The following is a 14,440-nucleotide window of genomic DNA, read 5'->3' as shown; positions in this document are numbered from 1 at the left end:
TATCCAGACGGCATGGCTCAACATCCCTCCAGATGTCTTCTGCCGCTTATGAAATCGATGCCACGTAAAATCGCACTTAATCAATCGTAATCGTAATTGCATTACTCTGTTGAACAGCTGAAATAACTACACGGGGTGTAGAATGTAGTCATTTGTGTTGTATGTAGTCAGTTGTTGATATTTTGTGTAATGACATAGTGATTTAAGTTGCTGACCAGTAATTCACTAATGCAAGGTAATCTGTATTTAGAAACTACAGATAGTTTAGACAGTTACTTTGACAAGTACAACACCTTCACCAGGGATAACCTTCAATACTTCACTAAAACACACATCCATGAATCTTACTACTTCAGTGACACTGACATCTACAATTATAAAAGCCAACCCTGGAAAGCTTTACATTTAAACACTGACAGTTGTTTTATTATAAATATTAAGAATCCTTTTTTACCATGTTAATATGTGCTGTCCTGTTAGAGACCAATGCAACAGCGAGCACACCAGGTACCACCCTCAGCACTCTACCACCAACCACAACTAGGAATGTGGCACAAACATCTTCAGCTTCAGTGCTTACAACAAATATCCCTGGTAAGTAGTAAACAATACAGGTAAAAAAAAGTCTTTTAAGCAGAAACAACTTCACAAGCAAAGGAACACAGATCAGACTAAAAATTCACTAGAAATTGATGCAATTATGTCAAAAGCTTGGACTTATGCTGGCTCTTGACATACACACACACAATTTTTAAGCCGACTGTCCTCCTGGCTCACGGGGGGTGCTGGAGTCTATCCCAGCGCTTATTGGGCGGAAGGCAGGAAACACCCTGGACAGGTTGCCAGTCCATCACAGGGCAGTCTCGGTGGACAGTTTTTTAAAATAATTTTACTGAAAGGCATTTCAGATGTTGACCAGTAATTGACTAATGGATGGATCCAAACATTTATTACACTTTTCAATAACTTAAGGGCCCCATATCACGGAAAACCAAATCCAGTCTTAAAAGCACAGTAAATCTGTGAAAACAGAATGAACAAAGGTTGGCAAATGGTGCTTACATATTCTTGGGGCCCATTATGTTTATTCCGGTTACATAAAGCTTGTGGGGTGCTCATGAAGTTTGTGCCGATTGTGCACATTGTTATTGCGATGAGTGACTGGTGTTCACATTAGCCTGAGCCTCAGGCTTATTGTGTTCTCATTAGTTGGGCCACAGGCCCTTTGCATTCACTCTATTGATTACAGGCCATGGGTGATGGGCCCATACATGCACTAGGTTCACTGGGCAATGGGCTCATACATACACTATGTTTACTGGGCGATGGGCCCATACATGCACCATGTTTGTTTGGATGATGGGCCCATACATGCATTGTGTTAGCTTGGGTGATGGGCCTATACATGCGCTGCATTTGCTTGAGTGATGGGCCCATACATGCATTGTGTTCATTTAGGCGATGGGCCTATGTGTGCACTGTGTTAGCTTGGGTGATGGGCGACCACCTGTAGCTTGCAGGAATGAGTCGTTTGAACTCTTGACGGCAAGAACATCAGCAACAGCATTGATACTGAGACACATGGAGTCCTGGAATATGTTGTGAATATGCTAGGAAATACAGATTGTCAGGTTAAATGTATTTCATTGATAAACAAAGTCACAGGCTTTAAAATGTAATTTCTCTTTTTAAAAACAATTACTACAACTACTACTTCATGGAGTGTCTCGAGCACTCAGCCATCAACCACATCCAGAAAAATCCCACAAACACAACCGAAACAACCCAGTTACAACAGCCAACCTTTTTACCGCAACTATAAATTAATGTAAATGAAAGCAAATCTTATCAATGGAATGAGTAAATCAGTTAAGATTAGCATAAACATAATAATGCTCATGCCAATTCACTTTTTAAGTGTTATGAATTTTCATTATAGAAACTGCATCAGTAAATTCACCCAAAACAGCAGCAACACCACAAAAATCTCAGAATGAGAAAATAATTAAAAATCTGTTCAACACTCACACTCTAATGTAACAAATCCATGCAATGACTGGAGTACAGCAAGAAGTCAGGTATTAAACCTGTGTTGTTCTAAGAAAGACTATACACTGGCATGCAGAAAGTCATGGGATAGCAGTATGTAAATTGACAATGAAGTGGCGTTACCTCAGAGGATAGCTTGGGAACGCCCACACCTATGTAAGTTGTGAGGTGTTATCTTGTGAGTGAGCTTGAATACTGGTCAGCACGCACATGGCAAGGTGATGAATTCGAATGAGGCATGATAGAGGGTGCCACATGGATGGGACTTTCCATTTCCTAAATTGTGCAGGCATTTAACGGTAACACTTTACATTACTGTTTCATAGTTAATAAGTAACTAATCAGGAACTAAGCAGGAATGAATGTAGTGCTGCATTAACACTTAAGTAACTACTCTCAAGGACTACTAGTTAACTAATTAGTAGGTGAACTAATGATTAGGGTAGTTCACTATTAACTAAACAATAACTACTGAGTCTCATAGAGAATTACTTAGTAACCATGGTTTCTTAGAATAACTACTCATAAATTACTGATCAGTTCAGCATTAATTGCTCAACAGCTGAGTCTGACAAGGTTCCTGCTGAACTACTAATTGATGTAGTATATTCCAACACTTCTAACAGTAATGAAATACACTACACAGTATGCAGTCTCTACAATATAATGGATTATATTCTCCAATTCTATTCACAGAAACAGGTTTCCTCAGAGAAGCCTGGGGACATCACACCACACTGTACTGATTGGTGTCCCACATGTGTTTGTTTTGATCAGAAACCTTAAAACGCTAATGCACATAATCTTCATATTTGGCAGTGTGAACCAATTTGCACATCAGCCTACAAATGGGACAACTGCTAAAATACTACAGTATTCAGTAGACCAGTCTGCTTACCTCTCATCTTTAGAAAAGAAAACACCATTATTTTCTGCAGGAACACATGTGCCTATGTTTCTTCTGAACAGTAGTTCTCCTTTAAAGTCCTCTTGAGGGCAGGGTCAGTTGAAGAGAGGGCTCATGGAAATATCTGAATGTGTATGTGTCCTGCCTTCAAACTTGGTTCTACATGCTACCAAGTGATTATATAATTACTGTCTGTTAGATAATGAATGAGGTGTTGCTGTTCTTCATTAGGAGCTTATGATGATCAGGAACAATATTAAATGAAACAATGGTAACCCATTATTAATGAACTAGTTAATGATGATCAGGAACAGTATTATAAAGTGCAAAACATGGTAACTCACTATTAATGAACTAGGAGTTCATGATGACCTGGAACAGTATTATAAAGTGAAATACATGGTGACTCACAATTAATGAACTAAGAGTTAATGATGATCAGGAACAGCATTATAAAGTGAAACACATAGTAACTCACTATTAATGAACTTGGAGTTAATAATGATCAGGAACAGAACTGTAAAGTGAAACACATAGTAACTCATTACTAATGAACTAGGAATTAATGATGACCTGTAACAATATTTTTAAGAAATGGACTACATTAGAAATAAAAAACCCTAAATAAATGATGCACGTTAGTACAAAAAAATCAATAAAGAAATTTTGAAGAAAGTAAGAGTGAAGTTGTTTATTGAATCCTGTTTTATTTCTGAACAGTCCACATGTGACACATTCCCTGAGTCAGCTAGCTATGTCATTGAAAATAATACATCCAAACAAAATGAAATCAAAATCTCTCATTACTACTGAAGGAGAAAGTCTGAGAGCTGAGACGGATCACAGTACAGTCTGCTAATACAATAATTACACATCTTTAGCTAATTTAACTAGCTAGCTAGCATGCACTGATAACAGAACATCAGCAGCAGCTTTAGGTTTAATAAAGCACTAACATGTGCTTATAATTCTGAAACAACATGGTAAAACAAACATTGTACAAGAATAAACATTTCAGTTCTGATGAATTAAATAAACTTACATTTAACAGTAGAGTTGCACAGGACTCTTATTATGATAGCTATAGTGTTTCTGTTGAGTGCCTGTGAGGTTTTTGCGAGTGCTGGTAAAGGAGAGCAGTTAATCCTGCATTCTCAGTGGATCAGTTTGATAATTCTGTTTATAGTTTAATTCTGACTCGTTGTATCTCCTGATGTATGATGAATGAATCAGAAACAGATGGCCGACCCCCGGTCCGCTAATGTGAGACTTTTGATGCAGATTCAAGATTTTATTCAGACTGCAGCACTAATGTAGAGACCTAGTTAGCTGACTTGCTAACTAATCTGAGCTAGGTACAGTCTTCTTGTGCAATGTCTGTTTTACCGTGTTTCAGAATTATAAGTACATGTTTTTATTAAAGTGCTTTATTAAACCTAAAGCGGCTGCTGATGTTCTGTTTTGAGTGCATGCTGGCTAGCTAGTTAATGTAACCAATATGAGCTACGCTAATAGGCAGTAAAACGTGCCTCAGCTATAAAACAGAAAGATGTGTAATTAATGTACTAGCAGACCATACTGTGATCCGTCTCAGCTCTCCAACTTTCTCCTTCAGTAGTAATTGGTCTGCTGAATACTGTAGTATTTTGGCAGTTGTCCCATTTGTAGGCTGATGTGCAAATTGGTTCACACTGCCAAATATGAAGATTATGTGCATTAGCCTTTTAAGGTTTCTGATCAAAACAAACACATGTGGGACACCAATCAGCACAGTGTGGTGTGATGTCCCCAGCCTTCTCTGAGGATACCTAGTTCTGTGAATAGAATTGGAGAATATAATCCATTATATTGTAGAGACTGCGTACTGTGTAGTGTATTTCATTACTGTTAGAAGTGTTGGAATATACTACATCAATTAATAGTTCAGCAGGAACCTTGTCAGACTCTGTTGAGCAATTAATGCTGAACTGATCAGTAATTTATGAGTAGTTATTCTAAGAAACCATGGTTAGTAAGTAATTCTCTATGAGACTCACTAGTTATTGTTTAGTTAATAGCGACCTACCCTAATCATTAGTTCACTTTTACCTACTGAGTAGTTCACTATTAGTCCTTGGTAGGTAAGAGTAGTTACTTAAGTGTTAATGCAGCACTACTCATTCATTCCTGCTTAGTTCCTGAATAGTTACTTATTAACTATGAAACAGTATTGTAAAGTGTTACCCATTTAACATTCCTCAATCCACAGTGTCACTTGTGTACCAGGAATACATCATACATCACTCTGGCAGAAATCACATCCACATTCAATGCAGGAGGCTCCACACACATATCCCGCAAAACAGTACAGCGTTCTTTAGCTTCCATGAAATATGGGAACACCCAGTACCTCTGATCTGCATAAACGCGATAACGTCGGAATGCCTGGTTGCTGGACTTTTGAAGTTAATGGTACAGTCTCTAGTGAATTTACTGTTACTTTACCCTTCATTTAATGTGCAGTTGTATGCGTAACATGGCAGTTAAAGTGCCATAAGGTGGGCCAGTATGTTGTTTCAGGTAATCTCAGGAGTGTCTTAAACCCTGCTAGGTGTCCACACAATGGGTTATCATGTATATACTCAAGAAAATCCTCTTTCACTTTACATTATTTTCCTGTTAATTTACTAGTAGAAAAGTTCAGTGAATGCATGTGGATAAGGTTCTTATCAGATCATTCACATCTGTCCCAGTACTTTTAGTGGGGACTAAATGTAGATTCCTGTTATTGCCGATAAAGCAAAAAAAATAATGACACGATCCATTCCATGTCTAGGTCAATTTAGGCTGTTCTTTCCGGTTCTACCTGGTGCTGTTCAGCATGCTGTTACCTCTGATGGAGGTAATACACTGGTCCAGCTTAGCCAACCATTCTCCTACTTTGGAAGAGACTACACGCAATTATATGTAAGTAAAAGAAAAAAACAGAATTTTTAAGTAAGATTTTATAAGTATTCTGTTGCAGTGCATTCCAGCATTATTCACAGCCTCAATTAATATGAGAAAGACAGTAAAACTATATTGAATATAAACTTATACTAATTGAATAATTAACAAATTAATTAATATACAATCATCCGGAAACTGATAGCACTTTGGCAGTTTTACATTTTTTTCTTTGCCAAAATAACATCATTTAGTGTTCCTTTGTGATGTGTGATATGGAACACTTTGCAGGGAACAAGACCATTCCTACATCTCTAGGTTCTTCGGAGTTCTTAAATCTCACTACTGGACCATCCTATTTATTTCAGCCCAGTTTTTCAGTGGAGTTTTATGTGAGGGGACATTGGTGGTCATTGTGAAAGACTGATTTTTATTTAAGCCAAACAATCCCTCAGCATGACAAATCCACCACATATCATAGTGAGGAAGATTATGCTTTGCATAACTGTCTTTATCTTTTAAAGCCAAATCTGTCCTTGATACTTTTAACTTAAGTTTCAGTGAAATATGAATGACACCAACTGGCTTGACAAAGCCATTGCTATGGAATCCCAGGTTGTTGCTAAGGTGTCGCTATGTTACCCTTTATTAATCCCACAATGGGGAAATTCACCTCCACATTTAACCCATCTGTGTGGTGAAACACCCACATACACACTAGTGAAGGCACACACACTAGGGGACAGTGAGCACACTTGCCCAGAGCAGTGGCTAGCCCTATCCACAGCGCCCAGGGAGCAGTTAGGGGTTATGTGCCTTGCTCAAGGGCACTTCAGTCATGTCCTGTCAGCTCAGGCTATCGAACCGGAGACCTTCTGGCCACAAGGCTGTAAAATCCCAGGTGTTTGTTAAGGTGTTGCTGGGCCATTGCCATCCCAGGTGGTTGAAAAGGTGTTAACAGGCTGTTGCAATGGTATTTTAAGTGGTTAGGTGTAAAGCGTGCATTCGACTGGTCTCAAAAGCACAGGAGAACTTTTATTGCATAGGCCTTATGATCCTGCCAAGTTTTGTGGTTCTAGCTCAAAAACGAAATGTGGGAAACCATACAAATGAAACACAGAATAGTAAATGGAAGAACAGTACGTTGTCTTTGTCAAGCCAAATTAACAAATAAATTGAAGATTTATATTTAAGATTTTTTTCATGCTAATTTGTTTTCCATACGTCAAACAGGTCAAGCCAATAAACAACACCTACCAAACTTGTTGCTCGAATGCAATAGTGCGTAGACTCATAGTTTATGATTGTAAAGATGAGACAAGAAGAGTTTCTTGGGTCTCAGACAGTATTTGGTGTAAAAAACCAAACCCTCTTTTTCCCCACAAGACAGGACAAAATGCTTTTATTACAGGGCACCTCAAAAAGATGAGATCTTTTAGCTACTGCTTTCATGTTGTCTTTAGGAGAACTTCATTATCTAAAATATATTTCTAATTATAATTATCTTTTTCAGCTCAGCATGGATGGTTTCCTTTCTTTTGAGCCCCTCTACTTTGACAGCTATGTTCCAATTACGAACAAAGATATCATCGCTCCACTGTGGACTGACATTGACACTTACACCAGAGGAAACATCACCTATCAGCAAGCAACAAGTGGACCGCTTATAGCACAAGCTACAGCAGAAATTAGACAGATGTACACCAGGTCCAACTTCACTGCTGCCTGGGTCTTCGTTGGCACCTGGGAGAAGGTTGAATTCGAACCTGATGTAGGGGTAAGTGTCTGTCCTTAGGATTCAGTCGCTGCCTCCAAGCCGACATTTCTTAACATCTTTCTCCCCTTGAAGGAGGTGACTTTCCAAGTAGTCTTGATCTCTGATGAAGACAGTGACGTCTCTTTCATCCTGATAAACTACGGTCAAATTCCAAATGATCCAGAAGCCTGGATGGTGAGAGAAGCATGTTTATGCATGTCTTTACTGATTTCAGTGCTTCATAACGTTTAACATTAACAACATTAATTTTATTAAAATTATTCTTTTAGGCTGGCTATCTGACAGAGGACAATGCCTATCAGTTCAGGATTCAGGCAGCTAGTACCGCTGACCTGTCCAGAAGTTCTAATGTTGGAAGGCCTGGTCGCTGGGCTTTCCGTGTTGATGGTACGATCTCTAGAGAATTAACTGTTATTTTGTCTTTATTTCAGTATGTTAGGGTGCAGCTTTTTAAACAAAGCTTTAAGCCTGATGATACATTGAGACATAAAATGAAAAATGAATTTTCTGTTTGCAATACATAAGAATTTTGAAAGATTGTTGTTGCATGACTGGCATTTCTTTAACCTTTTATTTTTCAGGACTAATAAAATGAAAGTTTAGAGGCTACTATCTCAGTGTAACTCCTTAGATGTGCATTGAAATGGGTTACTTTAACTTGCAGGACATCACAAAATTGGTGGGTTCTGTCTAGTATGGCATATCAGTGTACGGGAGTGATTTCCTATGTAGGACATAACATACAGTATTAGTTCATAGAGTTGATATAGTATAAAAGAAAACAAGTGACCATTATCATTAAATGACGTTTACATGCGTTTTTCAGAGTTCACTTAACTTATTTTTTTTAATTTGCTCACTTTTTTTTAAAGTTTCTTTAAAAAAAATTGCTATGTTATTTTTTTAGGGAAGTTCTGTTCTGTTCCATCCTCCCAGTCCGCCCTCACCTCCTCACCCCTCCAGGTCCCGCTTCAAATTAGCCAAATATGAAGCGAGAGCCAAACAGACCATAGCACATCACTTATGCTGCGGGCCTAAACTGTACATTTCATAAACGGTCCCAAAAAAAAGAGTTTAGCCCTTTATATTGGTATTTTTTCCATGTTTTGGGAGCATCATCAAAATGTACCCTAATATTTGCTCAGTCAAATTCAGCAAATAAACAGTAATTGTACATTAAAATATGCAGAAGTGTGTTCTCTGTAGAGGATGTGTTAACTTATTTCCACAAAAGTTGGGACACCCAACTTTTGCATGTGACTATATATCCAAAAATATAGGGTTGCAGTGAGTAATGTGTCTTTCTCAGTGGCTGTTCTACATTAGACCTTGAAACAATTTACAAAAATATATTATGGTTTAATGTCATTTAAATATTAAAACATTTGTACAAGTCACATGAAAAAATAACACTATATAATAATCGTGATAATAGTGATAACACAGATAATCTATATAAAGAAAATTGCTTTAAATGCATTGAACACAATTAATATTGTTAATATAACAAAATCCTTAAGTCAGTGACTGTTATATGATGTAACTACTGGGTGCCTGACCATGCCATTCTGTGTCTGTCTGTCTATATTTTTCTCTCTCTAGCCTGTGCTGTTTTGAACTGCAGTGCGAATGAGGTGTGCGTAGCGAGATCTGGACTTTATGGCTGCGCCTGTAAGAGTAACAGTCAAAGATCCAATCCTGACAATTTTGGTATGTTTCATTTAAAAATATTTTTTTTAATTTGTGGGAAGTACTAAAGAGTAGTCAGTAAAATAAATAGTAACTGAAGATGCTACTCTGGAATTTTCTTTTCCTGCTGTCTTTAAATGATTCTTTAAAAGTTTCTTTAACGGGGCAAAATCCATTCTTAAGTTACTGTTTATGTTCTGCAAGCATTACACTAAGAGTCTCACCAGATATGTCCTGGTGGTCACTTTACAGGTGAGGAAAACAGTCAATTAATGTTGATGCAAAAACTTGGCTGTTTCTGTTATTTAACCTGCTGTTCTCCATTAATTACATGATTTCTCAGTGCCGCTGTAGCATTCATCTGACATGTCAAGAACATGATCTATCAAAGCCAAAAATTCAAAGATTTTTGTTTCATCTTCCTACCTTTCCAAACAAGAAAACACATTAATAGAAAGTCACTCTAAAGAACCCCTTCAAACACCATTATTTTAAAAGTCGTTTAGAAGAATTATCATTTTCTCAATAACAATCATTTGGAAGCTACTAGAAATTCCTCACCCACTGATGCTACAACTGATGGTCTGCTTGATTTATACCACATGCTGCAGTGACATCTGACTAGTCAAGGAGCTTAAGCTGGAAGACAAGCATAGTGTTTTTGTTTGTTTGAGTTTAATGGTTTAGCTGGTCAACTGGTTTGACCAAGCTGGTCAACCAGCATGACTAGTTTGACCAGAAAGCAAGGTGGTTATGCTGGCAGCCCATCTAAACCACAAAAACATACCCTATGCGGGTCACCAGCTAAATTGGTCTTACAGCCTAACCAGCAGGGTGTGTTTTGTGAGGTCCAGCTTGTCAACCGACTGGACCATCAAAACCAGCTTAGCAGGGACCGTTGTTATAGTGTTTATTCGTTTTAAAAAAAATGTCTGTCTGACACTGTTTACTCCGTTTTTTCAGATGTCTCTGAGAGTTGTGTCGGCACTAGTAGGTCAGTGTCTCTGTCCCGCTGCCAGCTCTTTGAAGCTGGATTTCCTGTAACCGTCCTCCATCTCAATGATCCCTCATGCAGAGGGCTGGCCCAGAATGGCAGAGTGACGTTCCGTTTTGATGACAACACTTGCGGCACAATTCTGGAGGTACAGTAGTGGCTCTCTCCAAAGAGAGATAAGGGTCTTACATACACTGACCAGCCACTTCACTAGAACCTCTTCCTTGTTTCTACACACATTGTCCATTTTATCAGCTCCACTTACTATATAGGTGCACTTTGTAGTTCTACAATTACAGACTGTAGTCCATCTGTTTCTCTGCATACTTTGTTAGCCCCCTTTTATCCTGTTTTTCAATTATCAGGATCTCCACAGGACCACCACAGAGCTGGTATCAATCAATCAACAATTATTTCAACTCAGAAGTACACTGAAGGTGACCCTCAATTACAGTGTAGCCAAGCAAGTTAAACAGAGATTGAAAAAGTTAAAATGAAATTGAATCCACTAAAAGAAGTCAAAGCCTGCAAGACAAAATAAACAAAGAAAATCAATAAAGATTTTAAAATCAGTAAAAAGTCAAATAAGGAAACAGACCTAAGGTAGCAATAAAATATGTAATAAAAACTAATAGATACTAGACAATAAAAAAGCTAAAAATCTTAGAAAAAATGTATAAAACGACAAAATAAAATAGAGCAGTAAACAAACTAACATCAAATAAGTCAGCTGCAGGCTGAGTAGAGGTAGTTAGGAATTAAAACTTTACAATGGTCAAGTGACACCAGCGAGCAGAGTTTTGTAATGTATTCCAGTTCTCTGGTGCAGCTAAAAGCAGATTTTTCCCAGTAAAAACTCTTGGAACCTGACGGGTGACCCAGTCATTAGAGTAGGTCTGATAAATACCATTGTTCACAGAGACCACAGATGTGATGTAAGATGGTGTATGGCTGGAGAATGCCCTATGAATAAAAACAAACCCATCAGTTTCCTGCCACATGACTAAAGAGGACCAATCAATATTTTCATACAGTGTGTAGTGATCAGTGCTGTAAGAGTCTCCAGTAATGAATCTCAGAGCAGAGTGTGTTGCGCTGGTACAAGTGGATCAGACACAGTAGTGCTGCTGGAATTTTTAAACATCCAGCCAACAGTGTCCTGTGACCACTGATGAAGCACTAGAGGATGACGAACACAAACTGTGCAGCAACAGATGAGCTATCGTCTCTGACTTTACATCTACAAGTTGAAGCAACGAGGTAGTTGTGTCTAATAGAGTGATGTTAGTGGACAAAGTTATTAAAAACTCCAGCAGCACTGCTGTGTCTGATCCACTTGTACCAGCGCAACACACACTAACACACCACTACATCAGTGTCACTGCACTGCTGAGAATAATCCACCACCCAAATAGTACCTGCTCTACAGTGGTCCTGTTAAGGGTCCTGACATTGAGGAACAGGGTGAAAGGGGGCTAACAAAGTATGCAGAGAAACAGATGGACTACAGTCTGTAATTGTAAAACTATATATATTTATATGTATATATAAAATGAATTCTGATAAAGCTTATTTTTCTCAAACTGTAACATCTGTCTTTCAGGTTAATTCAACACACTTCATCTACAAGAACTCCATTCAGTCATTCTCGAGTGTGGGACCAAGGAGTGTGGTCAGTCGTGACAGCTGGCTGAACCTTAACTTCTCCTGTGTGTACCCGCTCATCCAGAGCATCTCTGCGCCCATGACCTTCCAGGCTATTGATAGGTAGCAATATTTGTATCACCAGCAGACAATCTTTCAAAATTTTAGATAAAGGTTCTTCAAATGATAATTTTTTTTTCCACAGTGTTATCAACAAGAAGCTGCCAGGTACACTGGGTACATACCAGATCCGCATGGTGCCCTACTCCAATGCTCTTTTCACCGCTCGTTTATCCGGTACTGTCACGCTTCACGTGAACGAGCAGGTCTTCATGGCTGTAGAGGTGGATGGAGTCGACAGTCAGGTGTTCTCCACTGTGCTGGACAACTGCTGGGCCACTCCCTACAATGATCCGAACTACTACGTCCGCTGGGATCTGATCATCAATGAGTAAGAGGAGTATAATCACGTATCTTAGTAAACGTGCGCTTAGGTTTCTGAAAGATGATCTTAGTTGCTCTGAGAGGCCTGATAAAATATGGTGTCAGATGGAGTTTGTGATGTGTGGTGATCTAATCTGCCGTTTTGTTTGAAAAAAAATTGCTGTATTGAATGTCCTAAGAATCAGCATGTGCAGCCTACATTTCCCAAATCTTTAATTCTTCTCTCGCCCTCCAGGTGTCCTAACCCTAAGGATGGCACAGTGGAGGTGTTGCAGAACGGAGTCTCGATATCCAGCCGCTTCTCTTTCAGGATGTTCACCTTCACTGGCGTCAATAGAAATTTCTACCTGCACTGCAAGGTTCACCTGTGCCTGGTGAATGGAGGTCATTGTGCACTGGTGAGTTTTAGATCACCCACTTAGCCAGTCACTGGCCAGTTCTGTAACACATATTACTTTTTTATTTCAGTTTTCGCAATGCTGACACAGGTCTTTCACAAAAGAATAGTTGAAATACACTGTTGAAAAAAAATTCTGTAAAAAAAACCTGTTAAATCGCCAGCAGCAGAAGTGTCCGACAAAACCAGTCCATCGCAGGGCAGACAGACAGACAAATACAAATACATTCACTCACACATTCACACCTAGGGCAATTTAGCATGTTCAGTTGGCCTGACTGCACGTCTTTGGCCTGTTGGAGGAAACCTGAGTTAATAATTAACACTACAAGTTTATCTTTTAACCGTGCTAGTAAAAAATTATAAAAAAGACAATCATTTAAACCATTTAATTTTTTAGAAATATTTAAAAATGAGAAATTATTCTAACATTGTTTTTAATGATACAGAAAACAATTAAATCACTAAAATAAGTGCAAATGTCTGTGAAATAAGTGATCAACTGTTTGTGTGAATCTACATTCTATTTCTATAAATGTTAGCAAGACTTCCCTTATAAAGAGTTTGTGAATGGTTTAAAATTTGTGTATTAATGCTTATTAATCAGTTCATAAACACCCTGAAAATCATCAGTAAGCAGTTACAGCACATAAAAAGGGCAACAGTGAATATTAGTGTTTGCCTAATAGCCTTTTTCTGCCCTCTTTTATTGATGTGATACAACTGCTTATTAATGTTTAATCTGAGGTGTTTATTAACAGCCATTAATAAACAAATTTTATACCATGTACAAGGACAGTTTTAACTCTGAACTGATATCCTGTAAATTAACAACAGCAGTTTTAAAATACAGTATATGTATGGGTATATTTATATGCGTTGAACCTTTTTGTCAACATACGGGTATTGACCATTACATTTTACAGTACTTTCACAGTAAAACTACTACAGTGCAAGATAGCACTTGCTGAAATATTATCTGGACTGACTCTCATGTTTGATTTTCTTTCTCAGCCCTGTGATGATGATGATGGTGATGACGATGATGGGCATCCCTTCTCCAGAAGACGCAGATCTGTGGACTTCCATGACACAACATCCATCAGCATGAGCTTCTAATTTAGGCTATGCTATAATCTCCTTTTCTTTATTTTGATTGCTGTTGTTAATTCCTATACAAAAATCAAAAGCTTACTACATAATTACTTAATAACCTTTCTGAGGACAAATAGTATCCATCACAATTAAACTGCAATTTGTAATTTCAAGAATGTTTTAACAGTGGAAATGTGGGTATGATTGTTGATTAATTCTGTTGAATAATCAGTGAAATAAAAGTCTTAAGCATTTTATTTCTATTTTTATTTTAGAAGAATTAGAATTCTCTTCTTTTTCTTACTATTATTAGTAGTAGTGTTCCATTTATTTGTACACAATTGTTTCATCCGAATAGCATAAGTACAGTCAGTAAGTAAGTTTGGGTACCCCTAGGCCAATGACATGTTGATTTTCTAAGTGATATAGGTTAATCCATCTTCTACAGAGACACACTTCTGCACAATTAAATGCACAATTACTGTTTATTTGCTGAATTTAACATAATTGAATGAAATG

The 14,440-nt window shown here is 38.0% G+C and overlaps 1 protein-coding gene across 1 annotated transcript in view; it reads left to right on the top strand.

The window, feature by feature from the left end:
- LOC118809693 (alpha-tectorin-like) overlaps positions 1-14,178 on the top strand; it is a 50,705-nt gene extending 36,527 nt beyond the window's left edge. Inside the window, exons 13-23 of the mRNA XM_036573216.1 lie at positions 481-594; positions 5,772-5,902; positions 7,395-7,658; positions 7,731-7,832; positions 7,928-8,045; positions 9,261-9,368; positions 10,311-10,489; positions 11,945-12,108; positions 12,191-12,436; positions 12,665-12,827; positions 13,841-14,178. Coding sequence (XP_036429109.1) covers positions 481-594; positions 5,772-5,902; positions 7,395-7,658; positions 7,731-7,832; positions 7,928-8,045; positions 9,261-9,368; positions 10,311-10,489; positions 11,945-12,108; positions 12,191-12,436; positions 12,665-12,827; positions 13,841-13,945 — 1,694 coding nt within the window. The 3' untranslated portion in view covers positions 13,946-14,178. The remainder of the gene's footprint in view (positions 1-480; positions 595-5,771; positions 5,903-7,394; positions 7,659-7,730; positions 7,833-7,927; positions 8,046-9,260; positions 9,369-10,310; positions 10,490-11,944; positions 12,109-12,190; positions 12,437-12,664; positions 12,828-13,840) is intronic.
- Positions 14,179-14,440: the final 262 nt, after the last annotated feature.

The sequence above is a fragment of the Colossoma macropomum genome, unplaced genomic scaffold (genome assembly GCF_904425465.1).
Source record: "Colossoma macropomum unplaced genomic scaffold, Colossoma_macropomum, whole genome shotgun sequence".
Taxonomy (NCBI): domain Eukaryota; kingdom Metazoa; phylum Chordata; class Actinopteri; order Characiformes; family Serrasalmidae; genus Colossoma; species Colossoma macropomum.
The sequence above is the reverse complement of the archived record's forward strand: the minus strand, read 5'-3'. Positions and strand labels throughout refer to the sequence as shown.